Here is a 15,585-nt window from a genome sequence, read left to right on the forward strand (position 1 = left end):
GGGTCGCCTGCCCTAATTTTTATTGCACCGACTATAATTGTTCCAACGGTTAAAGAAATTATCCCCATCCTCTAGGTTAAGGTCGCGATGACGATCTGCCACATTGTAACTAGGAGGAGTCATATGGAATGGATGCATGGCAAGGGGGGAATTTGGGGTGGAGGGTGGTAGGAGACGTTGGCCAGAGTGTAGTTGCATGCCGAAATGTTGAGAGATCGATTAGGTAACTCCTCTTGAGGTGGTGATGTATGTGGGTTAGGGGGGATTACAACTATTTGCGGAAGGAAGTGCACCACCTTCCCGCCCACACACACTGTGTGGTCATAATAATTATATTATATATTATCATATAAATATTTCTAATTGCTCTTTCATTCAAAATTCTTGTTTTTAATGTGAATTCTTAAGACATTCCTCTCTTTTGATGTATGTTTTCGATGCAAGAGAGCCAATAAATTCAAGTTGGATGCAACATCGAAGGATCACAACACCTTTATTGATGTTGTAGTCCATGTGATAATATTGTTGTATAAACTGCAACGAGGATTACTTATGAGCTCCTCTGAGCATTGCCTTAATCATGTCTTTATTGGGCTTCAACTTCCAAAATATGGACATCACAAAGTTAGTAATAAATCACCACCTCTGACATTAGGATTGGGTTCTAATGGACCTTGTATCACGTCTCATGTTCATATTTTTACTCATGCATTTTTTCCCTTGAAAATTTGACGAAATGCTATGATTCAAGTTCAATTTTGACTTAGTAGAGTTACTGCTCGACGATGCATCTGATGTCGATATTTTTACCCATTCATTTTTTCCTTTAACTAAAAATTTGATAAAACACTAGGATTCAACCTCAATTTCGAGCGATAGAAAGGCTGCCTACCGTAACTCTAGTTAGTGTTTTTAAAAAAAATAGAGTCAGTGCACTCATGCACCTCATGCACCCAAAGTGAGATACAGAAGGAAAGGGCCCATAGGCCTATCCATAAAGAGAGCAAAGCTAGAAAATTCGAATGGGAAAATGAACACTAAGCTATTGCTTCAAGGCCAAGTTTTATAACCTTTTATTTTAATTTGACTTTTATTTCTTTTTCAAGAGGATTCTATAACATTGATACGCATACGAGTCAAAGGTCAAATTTTGGATGGCGAGTGGCTTTGAAAGGTGCTGTCAAGGAAAGCGAACAATTGGTCCGTCGAAGAATGTGAAAGGTAGGTTAAATGTGCAGCATTTCTAACGGTTGTTGCTTTGGGCGATCCTCATGGAGTCGAGGAGTTGTTCCCAACTGCGGGCTGATGATCCACTCGGCTGCACAGCCTTCTTGGCTGCCTCCTTCCACTTCATCGCATTCTTCCTCAACTCCATAGCCTTGTCTCCTTCCATCACTTGCCTCGTCTTCTTCTCCACTTCCTGCCTCCCTATCATCCCATCTCCCCGCGCCTCGAAGTCCAGCCCCACCTTCCATCCATCCACCACGCACCTAATGTTCATCATCTGATCGGCGAAATAAGGCCACCCCAGCATCGGTACCCCTGCCGTTATGGCCTCCAGTGTCGAATTCCACCCTCCGTGCGTCAGAAACGCCCCTGTCGCTTCATGGGTTAGGACCTGCAGCTGCGGTGCCCACGACACAAAACATGCTCGATCCTTTATTCTGTCTAGATGCCCATCCGGAAACAAGGCTGCCTCTCCGGAAAGGAGGTCTGATCGGATCACCCATAGCAGAGGGTGCTGGCTTGCCTCCAGACCCAGTGCCAGCTCTTCGAATTGCTCCCGGGACAGTGTAGCAATGCTTCCGAACGAGACGAATAAAACCGATTTTGGTAATTGCTTGTCCAGCCACTTCATGCATTCGTCTTCCTCTGGCCACAGCGACGCGGTCCAATAATCGGGATCCACTTTCCCATTGAAGTATGACTCTGGCAGTAGAGGACCTACAGTGTAGATATGCGAATTGTCCTTGCCAAGAGCTTCCAATGCCTCGCGGTCGAGTTCTTCAAATGAATTGAACGCGATCCAGGTGGTCTCACCTAACCTTGAATAAGGGTGGAGAAAAACATCAAACATGAAATCTCCGGGCTCGTAACGCTGAAGGAACGTATTCAGCTCGTGAAGCTTGAGAGGCGGTGCTCCGGGGACCCAATTGACGAGCTCAGAAGAGTCTGAATCACAACAACAAAAACTATTTAGCGCTACAATGAGGGTACTCAACGACATGTCAAAGTCAACTACGAGATATATACCTTGTGGGGGACGGCAGCCTTGGTTAATGGCCATCACAGAAGCGAGGGTAGGCACAGAAGCAGTCCAGAAAGCCAGCCTGGGCAACCCGAACTTGGTTGCAACGTTCTGCGTGAAAGCACCGTACAGATCGGAAACAATACATGTAGGCGGCGTGTCCTCTTGCAACAGTTTCGCAATCAACTGTCCCAATCCTTCCTCCATGCGCACCCACGCTTTCGCCAGCTCCACGATGTTATCTTGTCCAGTGGTTCGTCCATCGTCCCTGTCGCTGTGCACTGCGACCAGGCGGATGTCGAGGCTGGGATCTGGGATAGATGGAATCGCTCGAGTGAGGATGTCTTGGGTGTGTTGGGTATTGACGAAGGTGATAGTGAAGCCTTGAGCTGCAAGCTTTTTGGAGAAGTGCATCATGGGACCAATATGGCCTTGGGCAGGAAAAGGTATCACCACAGCGTGAGGCTTCGAAGAGGGTGACATTGTGCAGGTTATGAAGCTATACGATAATGCAGGCGATGAAGCTACGGACTGGTGTTGTGTAATACGCTTTGATACTTCAATTGTGCAGGTTCTAATGCTATACACTCTTGTCGTAGGCTTTCGTTCGTGCGCCTACTTATATACACAAGAAGGTCCCAGGGATATAATAAACAAGAGAGGAGAGAATTTTGACACGCTTCTACACTCTGCTTTTGAAAATGGAGATTCCGTCCAGGTTCAGTTTGTTAAGCGGGGCCGACGGAAGCCTTCATTCATGCATGATGTACGCATTTCTTCTAAATGGTACTTTTCTATGGGTCAACTACAGAAAACCATTTTAAAAAAGAAAACCACCTACTTTTGGAAAACGGAAACCTTTTGAAGCGTCCAACCCTTAAAATTGACAATTTTAATAAACCTAATATTCTCGAGTTCACACGTGAAACAAGTGCTTGAACAAAAGGGACTTTGGACCAATCTTTATATAGGAAATTTAAGCATATTTCCTAGATAGGAAGAGCGATTTTCTCCCCTTTATCTAGGAAATTCTTTTTCCTATATAGACTAGGTAGTGCTATCTAGGAAATTTGACTTTAGTGTGGAGAATCAAGTGGATTCTATGTTATCTATATTATAGGAAATGAGGTCTTTTGAATATAGGAAATTATATTTCCATAGACCATGCAATGCTATGTAGGAAATGTGACTTTCTATATGGTGAATGAAGTGAATTTTATGTTTCCTATATAAGAAGTGGGGTATATTCTAAGAAATGTGACTTTTTATATGGAGAATCAAATGGATTCTAAGTTCCTATATAGTTAATTAGAAAAAAAGTATATTTTCTATGTGGTGATTTCAATTACCTACATAGAAATGAGTCATCGACTGATGCACCCGCCCGGCCATCAAGGTCAAGAACATTGTATTATCCATGTGAATTTTTATATTAAAAATGAGCATATATATAAGAATCTTGTATAATTTAATTTGAACAGGATACAATGTAGGCAAATTATAATTTTTACAAAATTTAAACTCTCATATTTCTTCTATATATCCAAAAATTTCTAAGTGCAACATATAATAATATATCTATTTGTAAGTACAACATACAAATAATGTCAATGTGAATTGTCAAATGTGTAAAAAATAAAAATATAAAATGTAATTTCAAATTGATGATTCAAATAAAAGGGTCAATTAAAATTAAGCGCACAATGTGCAACTGATATTCAGATGAAAGTCTCAATTGTCTAAGGTTGTCAAAGCAAAGTTTTGCCAATAAAGGGTAAATAATTACTTGAGCCATGAAATGAACAATGTGTGATGTAAAATAAAATGTTTTGGTGTAAAAATTAGTTATCTCATGTTAATCCAAATGATAAAGTTAATTTTAAATGAGATGCTAAGATCCTCTAGTGCATAAAATTTCAAATAGGTATGCAAAGTTTTATGTTGTGATGTCAACAGGGTGTCAATGCATCTTCACTCAATTGATTTTTTGATACCCTGAAATTCCATGTACATTTGTAAATAAATATGAAAAAATAGACCTCTAGGTTGCTTGCTATATTGTCTATCCAAGAGGCATTCATCTAATTGAAAGAAAGTTTGCTAATCTCCCATTGTTTTCCCTTAAATTTTTGTATTTTGTTCATAGTACACATTATACATTAAGTTATTATTATGCTGTGGTGTTAATGTATAGTCACTCCATGAACTTTTTGATACCCTTCATCCATCTACATTTGAAAATAAATCCAAAATAAAACTCTACATGTTGCTTGCAATATTGTCAATCCAAAAGGAAGCCATCTAGCCAATAACATAATTTTCTTAGGTCCATGCGAGCATGGTAACAAAATTGTGGCCTGAGTAGTGCATGCCCGCCACCCATTCCTATGTGATGCTAGGGAGAGAAGGATCCCTAAAAAGATGGAGAAGCGACTTAGCAGGCGTCAAGTGTGTGAAAACAATGAGTGTGGTGCATGGTGAGGATGGAAGTACCTCAAAAGAGGTGGAGAGGAGTGATGAGAGTAGTGCCTCAAAAGAGGTGGTCACTACGGGTGAGGCTTTGGGTGAGCAACTTGAAGAGGATGGAGAATCGATGTCTTACATGGAAGCACTGGCAAAAAATCTCCAACCGGGCTTCACTCCACTGGAGTTGGAAGAAGCCAAATAGATCATGCAAGGGAAGTTGCAACCAAAGGGTGGTACGAAGTGGGTTAGAAGCATGTTGCAAACTTTGAGCTCTAGGTTGAAGACATCAGGCCGAGCTCAAGTGGTTGGCAAGAGAAAGTGCCTACTTCTCCTTTATAGGTAGGGTACCAACTTTGGAGGAGCTCCAATAGGTCTTAGCTAGTTTTTGAATGCGATATTCCAGCCTTGGCCTATATGGAAAAATTCATTGGTAAAGGATTTTTTTTGGTGCGCTTTATTTCGAAAGCTCTTTGCTACGATGATTTGAGTAGGTCCTTCATGTTTCCCAATGCTTTAGTGCTTGTTATCCCTTGGAGTGCGACCTTCTTCACCATCAGATTTGAGCATGCAAGAAAGTGCACCAATCCAGTTTGCTTCTAATCACTTCTAATCAAGTGATCCCGTCATCATATCCAACCACAAGCAAATGTGATCCCGTCATCATATCCAACCACGAGCAAATGCAATCATGGATCAACGGGGCCCGACACACATTCAGGTGAACAATGGAGGGTGGTGGGTAATAAAGGTAATTCCAAGGTGGTCGACTCTAGTGAGAAGACCATGCAGAGTGTTGACCCATTGCATGAAGCACTCGTAGTTCATAATAAGGAGCTATTGGTGTTGGATTCAACAGTTGTAGTCTCTTAACTTCCAGACACTCCACAGATCTTCCTGCATGGTGGTCAAGATATTCCCAATGCCAATCATAAAAAGTGCTATCTCAGAAGAAAAATCTCAACTAGGCCCATAGGAAGATCATCATGAAATAATTAGTACAGAAGACAGGCCCCTCCTTGCCATCCCATCGGCTAAAAACTTCATGAAGAGAATAAAAGAAGCTACCAGGTCTGCTAGATCAGGGAAGAGAAAAGATTTAATAACTTTAGAGATGCCTACAAAGTCTTTGCTCAATAATCTAGGTGCTGAGAGGAGAAAGGGTTCGGGTATTGTTGTAATGTCTTGGAATATTAGAGGATGGTGTGATAAAGGAAACAAAAAAGTTGTCTCACTATAGTGAAGAAGTGGAGACCTCAAGTTCTCCTACTTCAAGAATTGAATTACGGCTCGAATGAGAATTGGTGGTATGATTTTCGTAGGCTTGGTTTTGAAGTCTTTGCTAATTGTCCACATCGGGGTAAGGGTGGCACAATAGGCTTGTTGCAAAGTAGCCTTGGCCCCAAGGAATCTACAAAGATGACAAATGCTCAATTGTTCTCCAATTGTTATAGTTAGTGCATGTAGGAATGGCTTTGTGTTTAGGTTTGTCAATTTATGGACCCCATTCTCTGCAAGATAGGATCAATTGTTGGGAATCTTGGAGGAATGCATGGTGTATGATCATCGGATAGTCGGGCAGGATTGGAACTTGACAACCACTGAGCTAGATTGTCTCACCCAAATCCATCAATCTCAAGTCTAGAAAAGGATGCATGGTAGCAGTTGGTGATGGGTAAAGGCTTAGTGGATTGTGCAGAGCTACCTCCTGTGAATCTAAAGGACTTCTCATGGTCAAACCACAAAAAGGGTGAAGAGTATAGGGCTCCTAGACTAGTTTGATTCTATGCTTTGGAAGAGAGGTGGTGGTTAAGAGGACCCATGCATGGTAAAACTGTTCTTGACATGGATCTATCTGATCATGTGCTAGTCTAGACATTTGGTACCCACTGGCGGCAGGGAGATCCTTGGATATCCCCTACACCTTTAAGAAGCATCTTTTAGAATCCAAAAAATTATGCAAAGAGATTAGGGAGTTATGGGTTGAGCACATAGCTACCTTTTCTAAACCGTGTATGAAATGGGACCCCGCCATCTACAAAGTAATTGTCAGAGCTAGGAAGGTGGATTGTAGGCTACGGGAGTATAGGAAGACTGAGGGGGATTGCCATATCCTAGCTCAAAAAGCCATTGGGGCAGCTCTAGCCTTAAATCCTACGGATACATTCCTCTCAAGTTTCAACCTTAATGGTCAAGACGAAGTCAGCTCTACAATTTAGAGAGTAGGAAGAAGCCAAAAGGGCCAGTGTTAGAAGTAGAGAGACATGGTTGGCAGTTGGGGATTGGCCCTCTAAGTTCTTCTTTCCCATTGTGATGATATGAGGGACATGGTCAGCAACTAGTCACCTTGCTCTTCACTGATGATATGGTCACCTTCTTGGTAGAAGATATGGGGTGAAAGTGCTTAATTGAAAAGGGTATAATGGTCTCACAGGTGATGCTAGCCTCTTGGAATTAATCTGGTGGAGTGTGGCCTTATGAGACAATGAACCTTTTAGTTTGCATGATATGGCCAGCAAAGCCCGGTCATGTGCTCGGCCTCTCACCATGGTCACTAATGTGTTTCTCAATAGCCGACCCATAAGTTGTGGCCATCAAGTGACCAATCATCATCATCTAATATCCATGGGATCCCTTGCCTTGTGAATGTGTATATGTGTTTGTGGTGCAAGAGATTGGAAATCCTTTGTAAAAGTCATCATTGAAACTTTCCAAGTGGTATCAAACTTTGCATGGGTATTAAGTGAAATGGTTTCCATGTCCTTGCAAAGTTCCATGTTGATCAGACCCTAAATGCATGGCTAGGAAGGCACAATATCCCAAATTTTCATGTGCATCCTGTTATGTGAAAAAAAAAAAGTAACAATCATAAACAATGATACCTCCAATCATTCTGATTGGTAATAAACTTTGCACGGGTCTTAAATTGAGTGGTTTACATATCCCTACAGAGTTCCTATATAATGAAGAATAATTGTAAATCAAATTGAATAATTTGATAATAAACCATACATATGGTATTATGAATGCTACTTACATAATTTAATCTTTTGATATATGTAAGCTAAAAACACCGACTATAATCTCTTAGTTCCTTTTCAAGCAACGTGCATAAGCTATACCACTACCTTGCATATAAGCAATATCCAATGTTGAATAAATTCATGAAGAATGAAATAGAATATAAGATGAAATAACAACCACCACCTTTGACTATTGTGCACAATTGTTTGCCGATGATGGGCATGAAGATTGGATATTGCCATTGCAGTTGGCATTTTCTTTTGGGCCAGATTTGCTCATATGGATGCATAGTATATTCACATGAGACATATGCTTTGACATGAGTTTTGGTGATATTTCACTCTATTGTGGCATACAAATTTGGGTGCACCTGGTATTTGGTGTGATTCTCTCTTCTAGGCAATGGATGCATAGTATATGCACATGAGTCAGATACTTTGAGACATGAGTTTTGGTGATATTTCACTCTGTTGTGGAATACACATTTGGGTGCACTTGGTACTTGGTGTGATTCTCTCTTTTAGGCACTAGCATTTGAGATTTTTTCTTCATTTGCATCATGGCATCCTCTTCCATGTCTGAAAAGGAGTTATTTAGCATTAAAAAGTTTGATGGGACAAACTTTTATTTGTGGAAAGAACAAATGAGGGATGTGCTTATTCAAAAGAAGCAGAATAAACCCTTGGCAGGGATTGAAGCTGAGCTTGCAAATATGTTTAAGGATGATTGGAATGAGTTGGATGCATTAGCAAAATCTACTATTAGACTTCATCTTGCAGATTCAGTTTATTTCACAGTAGTAAATGAGCAGACTACGGAAGATTTGTGGAAGAAACTGTGTGCCACTTATGAAAAGGAAACTACCTCTAATAAAGTTTACCTCATGAAGAGGTTGTTTGAGCTGTAGATGAAGGAAGGGGTCTCCATTGCTTCTCACTTGAATGAATTCAATATTATTTTTAGCTAGCTTCAGGCTCAGAAGATGAATTTTGATGCAGAGACTAAGGCAATATTTCTCTTATGTTCATTGCCATCCTCATGGGATACCTTCCATATAGTTGTTAGTAACTCTGCACCTGGTGGAGTACTGAAATTTGATGATGTTGTGGGTAGCTTGTTGGCCGAGGAGATTAGACGGAAGTCTATTGACAGCAACAAGCAGGATGCAGCCTTAAATGTGCAAAGGGTAGATCACAGTTCAAGGGAAGTCCCAAGAAAGAGGGAAGTCTCATAGCAAATCCAGGGCATGGAACATTGAGTGTTACCACTGTGGCAAGGGCCATATGAAAAAGAATGGCCACAAGGTGAAAAGAGAGCAAAAGGATAAGAAAAAGAATGCAAATTGGGGTACAAATCAAAAGGAAGAGAGTCCAAGGGAGGACAAAGGAAAACTAAAGATCGAGAAGATCAATGCAGTCAGACATGATAGTGACAATGCCGTTCTCTTCATGTCTAGTTTATCTACAAAGTTGCTTACCACTTCAGATGATGCATATTCCCAGGATTGGATTTTGGATTCTGGTGCTTCATTACTTGGCCAGCGCTAGGACGTTTTTTCAAATTCTGAAATCTTGTGCTTCCACATGGCACAATATACACCCTTAGATTTTTTAAATTCTGAAAGCCCAAAAGCTTTGAAAGCTTTTGAAAAGCTGCGTAAAAAGCCAAGGCAAAACCTTTAAATATAGGTGAAACGACAGACGAACGTAAGCCAAAAACAACGTAGATTGCTTTATGAAGGCTATTGGTTCTGAAATCCTGTGCTTCCACATGGCACAATATACACCCTTAGATTTTTTAAATTCTGAAAGCCCAAAAGCTTTGAAAGCTTTTGATTAAAAGCTGCGTAAAAAGCCAACTGCGTAAAAAGCCAAGGCAAAACCTTTAAATATAGGTGAAATGGATGAACGTAAGCCAAAAACAACATAGATTGCTTTATGAAGGCTATTGGTTTGTGAAGAGACCCTCACATATTGGCTTTCAATGTTCACGTGCCGTCACCATCAGGTTTGCTTCTGCTTATACTGAAGCTTGTATCGAGCCACTGCCCATGAATCTCCTTCGTTATGCTTTCTGTGTCTTTGAGAGGTTCAACGAAGCTTATGGCTATAGATCGGTCTGTTTAAACTGTTGCCATTGGCCATTGTAGCAAATCGATGAAACCCAGTGTGACTTCTCGTTCTCCCTCCAGTTTACCCACTATGGTCCCGGCGTGGATATGATCCCCGTCGGACATACGCAATGCTTTGGCTAGGACACGAAAATGGATACCGTGATTTCTCTGTCTATCGATAACAGCATGCATCACGAAGTGGATATGAAGCAGTAGCCCATTATCTCAACAATAAAAGGCCAAGCTAGTATTTGCAGTGAAGCCTCCCGTCAAATAATCATGCATGACGATGGGTACTTGTGTACAGCTTTTGTGCTTGAATTTATCACCTTTAGGAAATTGCACATATGCTAACCAACAGATCCAAACATGCAGAACATGAGGAATGCATATTGACTAATCATGATTGTTTTTCAGATTCCAACATTCTAGCAAAGAAATAGGCGACTTCTCGTCGAGCTGTGGACGTCACAAAGGATACTCCACGAAAGTAGAATGTATGGTCATTTCAATTCTGAAATGTTTCTGCACTGTCTGTTGCTCTGGTCCGCATTAATAAGCTACACCTCCAACACTGGAGGTGACTATTCGAAACGAGGGGATGGCACGTTCCCCTATGATATGTAATTTTTGGAGAGACATGTGCTGGCTCTCCACCATACATTACGTATGGTTTTTTTTTTTTAACACCTCATCTTGAGCACGCACACTTCTTCGCACATTCTGTTTCTGTAAGGGAACATTACATTTGCTTGGTTCGACCAACATACTAATCATGTCTGCAACACTTCTGTTTTCGAGATGTTTGCAGCCTCCAAACGAGTGTCTTCTCCTAAAGGTACGCACAACAAAATGTATTTGCTTGATTCAAGTTATTTTATCAATTCTTTCACCTTCTAAAGATAGAGGTTCAGTCCATTTTGCTTTTCCTATTGCGTTTAGACAAAACCACGTGAGAGAAATTGTAGCAAAGTTTCGGATGGTTTTTATTATTAATCCCTGTAGGTGTTTAAACCCGAACATAAGACATCGATTCATGTCACGATGTAGAAATGACCACCGAAAACTCCTTCGAACATGACCATTCGTCAACGCTCAGAGAAGCCAGAGGTCGAGCTATTCAACTTGATATAACATCAAGAAAGATGTCCTTGAGGCCAGCTACGTCATCGTGGTTAACCATCACAGATAGATACAAGCAATGGGTTAGTAATTGCGCGGCTATTTTCTCTAGCCTTCAAATCTGCGGTGTCTGTGGCATAACCACGCTACTGTCTGCAAACCAAAGGATCGTTTCTTCGCAAGGCATAGGCATCTCGAGCCACAGCGCCACACTCGGAAACATGATACTTTTGGATGCCTGTGAGAATATGGGCATGCAAGTGACTTACTGGAAATGCCAAAGCTGCACACGAGATGCCCAGCGGAGCAGATACATTGTGCGGTTGATGCCACAGTACTCTCAGCAGTTGCTTAAAACAAACCACCTCCACACACAACTGCTAAGCATCATAGATATATCCATTTCAGTTACCACGACTGCAAATGCGATTGCTCGTGGTACACTCGATCGAAGGTCACTTCTAGACAATCCTTTAATATCTTGGCGAAACGTCCCACTAAGCTCGACTCAAGAAATCGTGACGAACGAGCTGTCAGGTGTGCTCGCATACAACATCGAGAACAATCCAATATTGTGCAAGTACAATTCTTTAGCAGAGTGTGCGGACATCAAGATGGGTATGTGCATCTTGAGTCCTCAAACCATTGCAGGTATCTTGGAACTACACGATGAGACATCTCCCTTTGAGTTAATGTCAATATTGGAATCTCAGCTTGAGCTCCTGCTTTTGCAAAACATGGTGGAACCTACGAACCGTCATGCCTTTGATGCAAGGGACAAGCATGAGTTTGCCTCCATATAGCTACGGGGTACAGAAATGCTTTCAGAGAGGATCGTTTCATTCCATGTCGATGGAGTAGCAGCAGCTGGCAGTGCGTGCGTTGACATAACCATGGAGTCAGTAGTGTTCCCCTTCCTATTCCCTTTCGGACGAGGCTACTATGATGGCTACATACAGTTCAGCAACTATGTGAAAATGAGAATATGCACCTTATTCTCTATCTACACGCTCTACAAGCCATACTTGTTGATCATGTTCCAGTTAAAAGAGGCAGTGATGATTGCCAATTCAAGCAACTCTACATGCTTGCAATGAGACATCGACCAATATAGGAAAGCCAACCCTGCCACGACCAATGAAGATGCAATGAGACACATGCTTCGCTACAGCATGCCATCAACAATGCCGGGGTCCCCATCGTGGCATCGACGGCAATTGAAGGACCTCATAACGATGGTCGATGCTTGGGGCCTCCCAGATTTCTTTCTGACATTCACTGCAGACGAGGTCACTGATACACGGTGGCAAGAAATTAATGTGATCGAGAGCATCGCAACACATTATAATGTGCAATTCACTTGGAAGGACTGTCCTGTTGAATGCGTGGCACCTTTCCACGCACGGTTCCACATGTTCATGCGCAAGCATTTGCTTTCATCCAATGGTCTGCTTGGCCGAATACAACACCATGTCGTTCATTATGAGATACAAAACAGGGGCTCCCTACATGCCCATGTCATATTGTGGGTCCACCATTATCACCGTCAGCGAATTGCAAATGAGATTGCGGCTTACGTCCCCAGGGACGAGGCCTTGGATCCTCGAAACACAAGGCTGCGAGAACTAGTTCTCAGGAAGCAGTTGCATGTATGCAGGAAAGCGTGCTACGTCAGACCGTCACAGCACAGTTGCAAGCACGGCTTCCCTTTCGCAACACAGCCAGAATATGAACCCATCCTCGACCCTATGACGCAACGTTGGTTGTATTACCGGCCGAGACATGAGCACCGAAACGTCATCCCTTACCACCCTTCCGTGTTACTGTTGTGGGGTGCACACATGAACATACAGCGGGTGACAAACTCTTCAATCTCTCACTACCTCCTCAAGTACGCGATGAAATCTGAACCAATGGGCAAATTGAACATCCGTTCAGAAGACGCCTCGCGTTTGGGGTTGCAACATCTTGACGAAGTAAAGCTGAAACTCATCGCCGTGAGCCTCCTATCAAAACCAACCTCTCCAATAGAGGCCGCGCTAAACTGCATGCAGATACCAACAATCACAAGGAGTGAGACCATTCACTATGTCGACTCCTTGCCACCATCTCTAAGACAACGCATCATCTCGCGAAACAACAACGTCACCCTGCACCCGGTCGACATATACTGTGGGAGACTGAGCGTCATCGAGGATAGCACGTTCTACGATTACCATAGGCAATATGTGATCTGAAAGCCCAAGGAAACGCAACGTGGAACGGTCGGTCTTGACCTCTTAGGCAACAGGATCACAAAATGTGAGCGAGTAGTCAGATTCACTCACTACCACCCTGGACATCAACTAGAGGGGTACTTCTACAATGTGCTCTTGCGAAAACTCAGCTTCTGGAATGAAACGGAGCTCATATCACCTACCAACACAGCTGGATCCTACTTTGTCGAATGCCAAATGCGCGGCCTCATATTGAGCAACGAGGACCTCGAAATGTATGTGACCGAATACACGCAAAGGAACTTGCTAGCGACTGACCACACAGACCAGTTGATCAATATGATATTGCAAAATGTTGCGATCATCCGACACTGCCCGATGGAAGCGCCTAACATCGACCAGCAAATCGTCGAAGGGCCAACATGTGCGAGGATGTTGGAAAAAATGGCCGAGTTTCGCACCGTCGCCAATGCTACATTGACAGTAGAACAACAAAGAGTCTTCAAAAGCCTAGCTTCAACAAGCTCGGGGTTGCACGTTGTCTATGGAACACCAGGTAGTGGCAAAAGCTTCTTGATACGGTACTATGTTTTGCATCTGGTAGCACAAAACAAAACGGCAATACTCTGTGCATCAACAGGGGCGGTTGCGACGTGGCTGAGCGGGATTGCAACCATTGTACACTACCAATTCAAGGTCCCTGTGCGCAGCAGTCAGTACCCACTGAACATCCATGAGACGGATGAGCGACACCTCGCAATCAAGGAAGCCAATGCGATCATCATTGACGAGATGTCCATGCTAACAAGGATGACTTTCGATCTCGTGGTAAGACAAATCATCAATGTCACTAATGGCACATTGCATGAGCCATTCAGACACAAAATGCTCATAGTTTTTGGTGACCAGGCGCAATTACCGCCAGTCTGCAAACACCGCGAGGATCTCTGCGAGCCGTGCCACATCACGTCCTCCGTGCACTGGGCTCAAGCAAAAATGTACCACATGCAATTCTCGGTGCGACATGCACGAGACATGCCATTCCTGGCATTCTTGCATACCATAAGACTCAGGATGCCCACAACTGACGAGATTTCCGACTGTTTGGGGTAGTGCATTGTCGGCAAGGAAGGTGCATGCCACTTCATCGATGCCGAAACAGCCATCATTTGCACGCACAGAGTCGATGTCGCTACCTTCAACGATGAGCTTGTGGAGAAATTCAACACTCCCGAGATGATTGTGCATGTTCATATACACAGTAACGCCACGAGCAAACCAGCTCTCAAAGAATGGTTGGAGGACAAAAGCTTCAATGAGATAGGAAAAATTTGCGTGGGGGCGAAGGCAATGATAACGGAAAACATCGACCTCGCAATAGGTGCCGCAAATGGAGCAATGTGCAAAATCAAGAGCATCAATGCAACTACCAGGGGAGAAATCAATGGTATCACTGTCATCATGGACACAATAGCGGCCGTGCTCACATTACGACGCTCAAAGCATCAGCAAAAGGCAATAAATGGAAAATGGTTCCACAAGTCCACATTTCCACTAACCCTAGCATACGCTATCACGGGATACAAATCCCAAGGCGCAACCATATCCAACAAGGCGCTGCTCATATTTCGAGGAGTGTTTGCCCCTGGCCTAGCATACGTGATGTTGTCCAGAGTGATTGAGAGAACGAGGCTGTGCATACTACATTGCCCACATCCAGACATATTCAGACCAATTCCATGAGAGTTCTCACAGCCGACAACACAACCATGCGCATAAAGGTATTCACTACTAGAGATTGAAAAAGGCAGAGACAAGTCATGAATATGTTACGTCAAACATGCGTGCAAGGAAAATGGTTTTAATATCTTGTCTGTTGTCGAGAACAGGTGCAGAGAATCCAAAAGATCGGGACATTGCAGCATAAGACATGGACGCAGACAAGGTAAATTCCGCCAGCATGAAACAATCTTTTTTTCTTGAAGATTTAAAAAGACAGCTCGTTTGAAAAGACGGTGTAATAAGTCGTGCCTGCAAGCAACTATTTGAGCTATACAAAAGCAACGCGAAGGCAACAAAACCTCCACCAGCAAAGAGGAGGTTCTTCCTAACCACAAAGCAATTCCGGCTAGCAAACAATGCAGGAGAACATCCGAGAGCTTACATCAACGGCTTCAACACGTATGCGAAACTACGCGACTTCATTGACAACTGCAATAGGCGTTTGCCAGCTAAAAGAGAGCCGGGAGGCTTGAGATTCGCAAATGGTATGTAATGCTTCCAAAAATTAAAAAAAACCGCAACAATTGAGAAAAAGAATTAACGAGTTGCAAGAACAACAAACTCATCATGGATTGCACTTCTCCTGCAAGACTCCTCAAAGAGATCCTTGTCGAGCT

The 15,585-nt window shown here is 42.7% G+C and overlaps 1 protein-coding gene across 1 annotated transcript; it reads right to left on the reverse strand.

Annotated features, from left to right (window-relative positions):
• Positions 1–1,243: 1,243 nt before the first annotated feature.
• Positions 1,244–2,680, reverse strand: LOC147902618 (linamarin synthase 1-like). Its single transcript, XM_087373902.1, has 2 exons — positions 2,254–2,680; positions 1,244–2,172 (listed from the first exon to the last, which is right to left on the reverse strand). Exons 1-2 carry the CDS (start codon positions 2,663–2,665, stop codon positions 1,244–1,246), a joined length of 1,341 nt encoding a protein of 446 aa, XP_087230028.1. The 5' UTR covers positions 2,666–2,680.
• Positions 2,681–15,585: the final 12,905 nt, after the last annotated feature.

This window comes from Dipteris shenzhenensis, chromosome 4 (genome assembly GCF_047967505.1).
Source record: "Dipteris shenzhenensis isolate YYH24624 ecotype China chromosome 4, Dip_SZ_1.0, whole genome shotgun sequence".
Taxonomy (NCBI): Eukaryota; Viridiplantae; Streptophyta; class Polypodiopsida; order Gleicheniales; family Dipteridaceae; genus Dipteris; species Dipteris shenzhenensis.

Coding starts and splice junctions, on each gene's coding strand:
- LOC147902618 (XM_087373902.1), bottom strand. CDS start 2,665: ATGATGCACTTCTCCAAAAAGCTTGCAGCTCAAGGCTTCACTATCACC. Junction 2,173..2,253: donor AGGCTGCCGTCCCCCACAAG/GTATATATCTCG, acceptor GTTGTGATTCAG/ACTCTTCTGAGCTCGTCAAT.